The sequence below is a fragment of the Aegilops tauschii genome, chromosome 5 (genome assembly GCF_002575655.3).
Source record: "Aegilops tauschii subsp. strangulata cultivar AL8/78 chromosome 5, Aet v6.0, whole genome shotgun sequence".
Taxonomy (NCBI): domain Eukaryota; kingdom Viridiplantae; phylum Streptophyta; class Magnoliopsida; order Poales; family Poaceae; genus Aegilops; species Aegilops tauschii.
In genome coordinates this window covers 142,200,298-142,210,873 of record NC_053039.3, presented here as the reverse complement: position 1 = coordinate 142,210,873, position 10,576 = coordinate 142,200,298, and the positions used below count along the sequence as shown (strand labels likewise).

At 43.2% G+C, this 10,576-nt stretch overlaps 1 protein-coding gene across 1 annotated transcript; it reads right to left on the bottom strand.

The window, feature by feature from the left end:
• Positions 1–3,182: 3,182 nt before the first annotated feature.
• LOC109746444 (GRF1-interacting factor 3) lies at positions 3,183–9,766 on the bottom strand. The gene is made up of 4 exons (XM_020305566.3): positions 9,572–9,766; positions 8,589–8,665; positions 3,986–4,070; positions 3,183–3,908 (listed from the first exon to the last, which is right to left on the bottom strand). Exons 1-4 carry the CDS (start codon positions 9,656–9,658, stop codon positions 3,600–3,602), a joined length of 558 nt encoding a protein of 185 aa, XP_020161155.1. The 5' UTR covers positions 9,659–9,766; the 3' UTR covers positions 3,183–3,599.
• Positions 9,767–10,576: the final 810 nt, after the last annotated feature.

Here is a 10,576-nt window from a genome sequence, read left to right as displayed (position 1 = left end):
TATCACACCCAAGACCGCATATGAACATGATACCTTGGTGCATTGCCTCGGCCTCAGCTGCCACTACATCAGCCACATGAGACATTTGAGCTACAGAAGCTGCTATAAATCCGCCATTATGGTCCCTCACCACCATTCCACAGGAGCCTGAGTGATCTTCTTCCAAGAACGAAGCATCTACGTTTAGTACATGCATCCCTGACAGTGGTTTCTTCCAAACGTTTTGATGAGGCATTGGATTGGTTTTCTTGGCCGCTCAGACAAAGTTCAACGATAGGGCCTGGATGGCCATAGCTATGCGGACCGGATCTTGGACTTGTTCCCCTCTGACTAACTCCCTTCGCTGCCACCATAGGTACCAGCTAGTAGAGGCTATGACCTCAGGTATATCAATAACATCCATGTATTTTCGCTGAAACCTGTCGTCGCACAGGAGAGACTACATCACCCTCGCACCTGATCTGTCAATGGGAATCGCCTCATATAGACAGTTTGCAATCCCAACTCAGGCCATATCAACCTAGCACGGGAGCATGTGAAGAGCGCATGCTTAATATCTTCCGCCCCCTGCTGGCAAATAGGGCACTGCCCACTCGTGGGAATATGCATGTTGGCTACTGTACACTTAAAAGGGATGGTGTTATGCAAGCATCTCCATATAAAGATTTTGACTTTCCCCGGTAGCTTTAACTTCCATAGCCTTTTCCAAACCGGATGATCCGGTGTACTCGATTGTCTAGCCTCACCACCAACTTTCGGACCATATTGATCTTCCCATTCTCTGTAGTAACCAGAGCAAACGATGTATACTCCATTCTTTGTAAAGTGCCATGCAACAACATCCTCCAAACTATGATGGGATAGAGGGATTTGCAATATACGGTCCACATCTATTCTCCAAAAAAGTCTCTGATGATCTGCTCGTCCCATTCACCTGATATAGGATCTATCAAGTCGCTCACATGTGATAATAAACAGTTACCTCATCGTGTTAAAACTTTCCTCGTTGGACTATTTGGTATCCAACAATCCTCCCATATGTCAATTTTTGTGTCGTCTCCGACTCTCTAGATGCTTCCTGTTTTGAAGGTTTGTATGCCTGCAAATATACTCTGCCAAACAAAGGAAGAACCCTTCTTTAACGTGCAATTAAGGATATCGCCCGTAGGATAGTATCTTGCACGCAGCACTCTTGCACATAACGAGTCATGTTTCTCAATTAACCTCCAGCATTGCTTTGCTAATAGTGCAAGATTGAAAGCGTGGATATCTCTAAATCCCATTCCACCCTTTTCTTTCAGGACGCACATCTTCCACCAAGCAACCCAATGCATTTTGCGTTGATCATCCTCATCACCCCACCAGTACTACGACATTGCATCAGTGATCCCTTTGCAAAAAAAATCAGGAATTTGAAAACACTCATCGCATGTTGGGATGGCTTGGGCCACCGCTTTTATCAACACCTCTTTGCTGCCAAATGATAAGGTACGCTCCTTCCATCCATTAATCAATTTCTGAATTCTCTCAATAAGGTGCAGAAAACAGTCAGTTCGGTCTACACCTATCATAGATGCCAGTCCCAAGTATCTCACCGATAACGATTCAGTCATAATATCTTGTACTTGACATACCTCGCTTTGACTTCCACATTAGTATTAGGACTGAAGAAAATTGAGGATTTAGCCACACTCACCATTTGCCCTGAAGCTGAACAATAATCATCCAAGATAATCCTTAGTGAGTGTGCATTTGCAGAATCGGCCCTCATCAAGATTAAGGAGTCGTCCACAAATAACAAGTGTGATATTTTAGGGGAGTCTCTACAGACCTGAACCCCCAAGAGCCTGCCTTGTGATTCTTCATGTCCAATCAAAGCTGAAAGGCCCTCTACACACAGTAAAAAGAAGTAGGGGGATAGAGGATCCCCTGCCCGAGCCCTCTGGTGGGTTTGAATGGATTAGTTTCATTTGAATTAAACCTCACAGTATATTCAACAGAGGTCACACAAGCCATGATTAAGTCAATCCATTTTTCTGCAAACCCAAGCTTGCCCAAGATAGCTTTAAGGAATACCCATTCTACTCGATCATAGGCCTTGTGCATATCTAATTTGACAGCGCAAGTGCCATTCTTCCCCTACTTCCTCTTCTTCATTGTGTGTAGACATTCATACGCCACAATTACATTGTCAGTGGTAATCCCCCCAGGCACAAATGCACTCTGTGTTTCGTTGATAATATCACGTAGGAAAACTTTTAATCTAGCAGCCAATAGTTTAGAGATCACCTTATAGACAACATTGCAGAGACTTGTAGGCCTGTACTGTGAAATCTTCTCTGCATTTTCCACTTTGGGTATGAGCACAATAGTAGTTGAGTTCCAACCCTCTGGTATAACTCCACTGTTTACTGCATTTAAGACTTCAGTCACTAAATCATCTCCCAACAGAGGCCAGAACCTCTTGTAAAAGATTGCATGCAAGCCATCTAGACCAGGCGCTTTAAGATCGCCGATACTAAACAGGGCCTTTTTCACCTCCTCAGCCGTATACGGTGCAAGCAATGCTTCATTCATATAGTCCGAAACTCTAACTTTAACTTTATTCAAAACATCCATGTTTGGGTGTACAACTTCAGAAGTAAACAGCGATTTAAAGTAATCAGAGATTAAATTTCCCATGAAGTCTACATCTTCCTTCCATATGCCATCATCTCCAAGAAGTTTCCGGATCTGGTTTCTCCTTCTTCTGGCCGTCGCAAAATTGTTGAAGAAGTTTGTGTTCCGATCCCCATACTTAAGCCAATTGGCACGGCTCCGCTGCACCCAATAGACTTCCTCCTTTTCCAGAGTTTCTTCAATGAGAATCAGAAGTTCGAGCAGGGCAGTACCAAAATGTTCTCATAATTTTGTTGTCACCTTCAGCGACTTCTGTATACAATAGTTCAACTCTATTTTGTGAGCTTCTCTGTGAAATTCTGGTTGGATAAACACATGCACTAGAAACTACGTAGTACGAAATGTGGAGTTTTTGTGTCTCTAAATTCTGACAGTACGCACAAGGAAATCTAGCTAAGTGCTACGCACGAGCATTACCAAAGATAAATATTTTAGTGGAGATCACCTACATACTTGTATAAGATTCCACTAAAAAAGTCAGGATTCACAGGACAAAGGAAGCATTCTTTAATAGGAAAAACAATCATGCTACTTCAACACCAACCAATGCAACGTAGCAACAACTGCTGGAGATAAGCATCTGATAGGAGAAAAACATCTTACCACCATTTCAGGATTTTACACTAGTCTAGTTGGCAGACAACAACCACCACGAGGAACAAACAACTGGGACCTATTATTATTCCATGTAAACTTGGATACAAGACCTATGATGAATGCAGAAAGTCAAGCACAGCACAGATGATGATAATCTACGTCTGTTGTAATCCGAAAAGCCAAGGCAAACATAACAACTACTACTCATCATCCACGCGAAGATCACGGCCACTTATCATTCAAGGGCACAGGGACGATCCTCTGTTCATCCGGGTGGTAGTATACATGCATTCTGCGGCCTAAAACACAAGCTCGTAGCTTTCTTAGGACTGGTCAGCCAAGCCGCTCCCACCGTCGTTATCGGCACCAGTGCTCCTGTGGCTCTCAGTGCCAGAAGGCTCAGAACTGGCCCCACCTGCTGCATAGGCTGGTTCAACTTGAGGGGCGTGGGGCATGCCATTGACAGCCCCAGGTCTCGCAACCATTTGACCAGCAAACGGAAGCATCTGAGCCTGTTGTTGCTGTAGTTGCTGCTCCTGCATCTGCTGAGGCGTTAGAGGGGTCCTTGGAGGGAACATTGGCACCTGTGACATGTAATGCCCTGCCCCTGGGGATGCACTAGGTGGTGCCATCTGTATGCACAAGTAACATTAGTGCATCCAGTAGAAACAATATAGGTATACTGTATGTTGGTCAAGACATGACTAACCTGAGGACGGCTTACAGAGGTCTGTGGCTGAGTATCAGCAATTGCAGCCAAATACAAAAGATTCTTCTGAAGCTGAGCTTGATACCTGAAAGTTATATGGGAGATGAGTTGTCTATGTGTTTCTCCATATCCGCTTCAGAAGGAACCGCACATTCACACAAGCAAACATTGTTATGTATAAGGAAACTTGTTGAATGCAACTATCTATTACAGGTATAGAACACAAGAACAATTCAATGCAATGCAAAGTAGATTAAGAAATACAAAAATATCACAAATTATGCCCCCGCTAACAAGAGAAAAAGACTAATAACAGAGAACTTAAACTTCCAATAATCGTAAAAGCAAAAACATGATGTAGTTAGCAACATTGGATTAGTGACACATGAGCAAATACGCTGACATAAATGATGCACGAGCAAAGGCATCCGGGCGACCAGCACAATGGAACTGTTGATCTGGTACACAAATAAAAGATTATGAACAATGCTAAGCGTAAAAGACAGTCATATTACAGCGTGAAGCTCTGAGGCACTGATACGGCCAGAGTTGCCATGTCTGCATGCCAGGCGGCTCTGATACGGTGTACGCATGATCAGGCCGGGATGCGCATATCCAGGAGTATCAGGATTTTTTTACTTTTAAAAAAAAAGAGAGAGAAAAGAGCCTATATGGTAGGACACTCGTGACACCACAGCAATGCGAGAGCACAGCCCCGAGCGAGCCCAATAGAAGCCCAAGAAGTCACAACTACCCTAACTTTGCTCTCTCGCTTTCTGTTCGACCGCACAAGGAAGCACTGGATTGAGGGCAGGAGCGTGCCGCCACCATCGCCTGGAATCGCCTCGCCGCCCTGTCGACTCGCCACACCGCCGCCTCGAGTGACTGGACTCGAGCCTTCTCCACCGCCGTCACAAGAGAGAGGTAAGTTATTCCGTCGCGTGCATGCTTGCTGTGTGCTTGGCTGCTTGCTATTGCTAGCTGATGTTGCTGCTTTGCTGCTACTGCCTACTGCTAGGGAGGGAAATATGACATGGCATCTGCTAGGAGTGGCATGGCAGCTAGCCAGTCTTCACTTGGTGGTACTGCGAGCAACATGACTGAAGTTGAAGGTGCAGGTGAAGAGGCTGGCCATGGTGTCGGCAATCCGAAATATCACATGATGTACTCCCTCTGTAAACTAATATAGGACGTTTTAGAGACTTGACTAATATAGGACGTGTCAAGTCTCTAAAACGTCCTATATTAGTTTACAGAGGGAGTATTTTCTATTTTGCATACACCATGAGGACACTGATGATGTTTCAGGACTTGAAAAGAAGCATGCAGGCACCCAATGGGGCAGTATTCTCATCGCATCTCACGCATCCTATTATGTTGTCTTTATTACTCCCTCCTTTCCTAAATATAAGTTTTTTTTAGAGATTTCAAATGTCATTTTATGAATTATTCATATATACTCGCCGTATTGCCGTATTTCTGTTTCTGGAAATTAACATGTCCCGTGTCCCCGTACTCGTATTGCCGTATCAGTGCTTCGCAGACGTGAAGTCCAAGAGAGTAAAGCTTAGTTAGCAACAATGTGTTGTAGATCAAAAGAATGCATGTTTTGACAGTTTTGAGTGTTTGTTACAGCATGACAAGTATGTAGGCCATTTCACTGACATGGCTGCAAGTCTTTTATGTGACACTTCCGGAGGAGAAGGGAGGCTACAGGTGCTAGGAGGTTGGCGACACGGTCTAGATCCTCAACATTATGACCGCCTTCCGCAAGGACAACATAAGCAAATCGTCCCTACCTCCACGCTCTCGCGGGCGCCCTACCCGTCTGTGCATTGCGCCACTACCACCATGGCCTTGCTGTTCTCCTGCCTACTAGAAGAAACCACCTAAAATAAGTTTGTCAAAGCGCAGACAAGCACCTGCGCAAGAACCACGACAGGGTGCTCTAACGACAATAGTCATGGATTGACTTGATGCCGCTTGTAAGTGCCCCCACAGTCAGAGCAACCCAGCGCTTCCACAAATAGTGCATCTCGTGCCATAGTTCGCTTCTGAAAATGAACGGACAACTACCTTCATGTTCAAATATACAACTAGTGGCAGGGTTAACTTCTGATATCCTGCAATTTCTCTTTTGCCAACTATACAGGGACTATGGAAGAGTTTTAACCAAATCTTATGGTATCTTTCAGTTTAGATATTTGTCACTTGTCTAGCATTCCTTTTCGGACACAAGTATTTGTGTAATCATGCACACATATGCGTATTACACTTATATGTTTTTACAAAGCAGATGTTTCTCATAATCCTTTACACGAATTTTGAACCTTCTGTAGCTACAGTTATTCACAAGAAGCTGAAGTACGTAAAGAAGACAAATGTCAGTTAACAAGAAAAACAAAGATATACGGAGCAGAGGTTAAGATACATTTTATGGCTCTTGGAAGTTGGAAGTAATGATAACCATTCATTAGTGATTTTTTTTCTCCAACAGATGTGGTGTCGTAACTTGAAATTTATTCAGACTAGCTAATTGACTGTGCCTTGCTACAGGGGCATACACATTCTAATGGTTTAACATCAATCATGTCTAATATATACCTTTAGAATACTCATGTACATTAGGTGGTATTGTTGATTCGATTTACCGTTAAATAATTCCTCCTCCACCAACCTCTCTCTCTTTCTCTAAAAAAGCAAAGACTTGATTAACCTTGAAGAAATAAACCCAGAGTGTAGAGGGAATAGAGAGGAGGACGGACATGCGTGTGTGGGTTGTAGCGGACCGGTTTCCCCCTGGTTTTCTTGGTGTGCTAAGCATGGAATGGAGGCGGAATGGGAACATTATGTCTTTTTTAGGTAGTGTAGAGTAGATAGATGTAGATAGATTGATTGATTTGTCGTGTATGCTAGCGAATCAGCTGGAGACAATTTTTTATTGATGATTGATTTGTTTATTATGGCACTTGAATCAGCGCTTACCAAACTGGGTGGGGTTGCGGTCGGTAAAAGGAAATAGAGAATCGTGGGAAGATCCGTCGATCGGTGGGGCCCTGAGGGGACGAACAACGTAGGAAGTAGAAACTCCCCTTTAATAGTACGGATAAATTTGAAGGACAATTTGATTTGTTATCACGATGTAGCAAGTGCCTGACCAGTTCCGAAATATTAAAGTTTACATGATTCAACATAAATTATAGTATAATATCTACCGCTATTAACCATTGCAAGCAGTAGTTTCCAAGTGTAGGAAATATTAATTTTTTTTGCTTCAAATGCAAAACAGTAAACATAATATATAGTAAGGCAGCTAAACCTTTGGTGGGAAAAACATATAGTAATACTAAGTTCACGAACATCACATACTTGTAATAAACTATGATGAATATTTAAGAAAACTGCGGCCATCCACAAGATGCACATGTTTTGATTGAATGCACTACAGCTTATCAAATCCACAAATTTATGTCCCTCCACTGCGTGCGCTTATGTCTTCAAACCGAGGAAGGGAGAAGACACAGAACTTATGGTACCAACATCATGAGGCATTGGGTTGCAAACACAATGTAAACCCCCTAGAGGCACAGCACAAAGGTTGATGGTGATACCTTCTCTAGCGATCAAAACATTAAAGACACATAAAGAACCAAGTTGGTGCTTGGATGGTAACTGAAGATGGTTGGACGACCCTTTAACCACTAGGGTTTGGCTTCCTGTGTGTCACCTACAGGAATATTTGTTCAATGGTAGGGGACACACCCGTCAATATTCAATCTCTGTGTGTCTAGTAGCTATTGTGTGAATACAAGCTAGTGGTGGTGTTCATATTTACATGCTGTACTGGGTGCTTTTAACACAGGGCGCCAAGACACACTACTTTATTAGTATTAAAAGATAATCATACAATGATCCGTTCAACCTTTTTCACTGGTACTCTAGAGTCTAGACAGTTGACCTGTGGTTCAATATTAATGTTTGGAACAATATATTTCCTTGTATGACACCCAAAAAAACTTGTTAGGTTCAGTAGCCACCTCAGCCAAATTTGAGACACCAAGCCAAACATACAGTTTACAAAACTCAAGTATGTGCTTTTGCGTTCACAAAAAAATAGCACTCCATCATCAAAGAAGTAGTGTTTCTTGACTAACCATATCCACATCAATCATATCACATGTGGTAATGGCTAAGGGTGTTAAAGCAGAAGTACCAATTCAATTCACTGGCAGCTCAGCTGCTCAAGCAGACATTTTCTTTGCAAGCATATTATTTTGGCTGTCTTTGCGAGCATATTATTTTGGCAGTTTTTTGTCTGCTTCATTTACTTATTTTAACTGAACAGACCAGCAGCCAGTTCCAATATTTACTGTTGGCCTGTTGGGCGTCCGCTGGTCTGGTTTTAGAACGATGGTACTAGCTAACGATAAATGTAAACAGATAAGTAAGAACAGCTGAAGATGGCAGCAGAAACACAATAATTATATTTTGCGCATACAAAGCAAGAATGCAATGGAAAGCAGAATGGCTCAACAGTTAGCGAAATTAAAGGCCATATTGAATTGTATAATCTGAAGAAAGAGAGGTTCAGTCCGTTACATACTGAGCACATTCCGCCAACTTTCCCAGGTTCTGATTTTCCAAGATAGCCAAAATTAGTTGCTTATTTTCATCCAGGTACTGCACAATGGATAATGCCAATTAGGGGGAATGAATAATTATAACAGGTCGTGTATAGAGTTAGTATATTCAAATAGAAAGCCAGGTGAACAACAAAATACAAATAAACAAAAACAACACAGTGCAGCATGACGATCTGCACGAAAACACGAGGATTAAAGATCGGGACTATTGATTTTGTTCAATCATCCCAATGCCGAAATTACAAAGCTAGAAAGAAGAAAGGATCACAAAGCATTAGTATAAATCTAAAGAACTAGAAATCATTTGGAGGTTGGGAGTCAAAAGTATAGAACTATATTGTTGGACTGAAAATGTTTGGTCCGTTTGTTGCACAGCAAAAGCACGAGCACCCTTGATAAGTTGGGAAACAGTTCAAAAGGAGTAAATCCAGGGTTGCTCTCAACATTTTTCTGGAGTATAAAGCAACTTGGTCGAACAATGTAGGTTTTCGTTAGTAGAACGAAGCCAACCATACTCCATTTCCATTAAGCAGTACATGCATCGACATTCACCAGCAAGAAGCAAAAATAAATAAAATTTGTTTGAATCTAGCAAGACAATAAAGGATGCGTCATAGTAATTAGTCGCTAGTAACTGCAAAACAAAAGCAACATTTGAAGATTGGCAGCTGGAATGGAAGTAAGACAATAGAAGGATGGAGATAATACTATTAATTTATTGAAGGAGAATACTGATATCAACTAACTCGGAAAAAAGCTATTCAAATCACATCAATATCGGTCAATAAGAACGCCATCTCTAATAATCCACCAGACGAAACCACGACTGGTAGGGGCGACAAACGATCGAATATTTGGCCGGAAACCAACCCTTCGAACCCACCAAGGAGGCACACCAGCCATATCGAGAACCGACAGAGATGGGGAAGGGGGGAGAGGGAACCTTTTGGATCTGCTCGGTGCTGAGGCCAGCAGACGGAGGCATCCCCGGCGCCGCCGCCGCCGCCGGCATGGGCATCGCTTGCTGCATCGCGGCGGCTCTCGCTTCGTCTTTGTTGGGGTGTGTTGGGGGGTTTGGAGGGTTTGCGGGTGTAGGAAGAAACACAAAGCGCCCACCTGATGCCGACGAATTTTTGTCCAAAAGAACCATCTGCCGAGTCGAATTCACGAAAAAGACCATCTCTGAAAATAATTGACAGAAAGGACCAGCTGTGCCGTGGCGGCAGGCGCGCCAGCTGACACGTGGCCCCTGCCGCCACGCGCGGAGGCGGCTGGACATGCCGCCACGACAGCAGGCGGCAACACTGGAATTACCAGCTACCAGGCGAAGCCAGCTGATGCAACGGAGTTTGGATGGGCTGGTGGGCCCTGTCGCCACACCCTGCGGCGGCATGTCTCGAGCAGCAGCAACTCGTTTCTCCCGTTCTGCTCTGTGTTCTTCTAGTGTTGTCAGCAAGTATGAAATAGGCATGTTTGACTGAGATTTGAATCAATTTGAAGGCGGATTTTGAAGATATTGCAGTTGAAGAAAAGATAGATCAAGATAAGATGTATCCGTTTTTGTATCTTTTGCTCACATTCATGGTGGTTTTGCACTGTATGATTAGTCTCTAACTTTGTATTCGCTGTTGTATTTGGCATTTGATAATAACTTTGGGAGTGGTTTGGAGCATTTAGAAAGTACAAAACGACCGTGCATGTATGCAAAAAACATAAAAAGGATAGATCTTAACTTGATTTATCTTTTTTTCAACTGCAACATCTTTAAAATCGGCCTTCAAATAGATTTAAATCTCGGTCAAATGTGCCTATTTTCACATCTGCTAACATCGAGTAGAACAGAGAGCAAGCAGTGCTGCTGCTGGAGACGTGCCGCCACAGGGTGTGGCGGCAGGGCCTACCAGCTCATCCAAATTCCGTCGCAGCAGCTGGCCTCGCCTGGTATTTG

Bases quoted from the DNA above. Each gene is read 5' to 3' on its own strand.
- LOC109746444 (XM_020305566.3), bottom strand. From the start codon at position 9,658: ATGCAGCAAGCGATGCCCATGCCGGCGGCGGCGGCGGCGCCGGGGATG. The intron at 8,666-9,571 runs GTTCCCTCTCCC...TCCATTGTGCAG, and splicing joins GCACCGAGCAGATCCAAAAG to TACCTGGATGAAAATAAGCA. The intron at 3,909-3,985 runs GTTAGTCATGTC...TTGTGCATACAG, and splicing joins CCTCTGTAAGCCGTCCTCAG to ATGGCACCACCTAGTGCATC.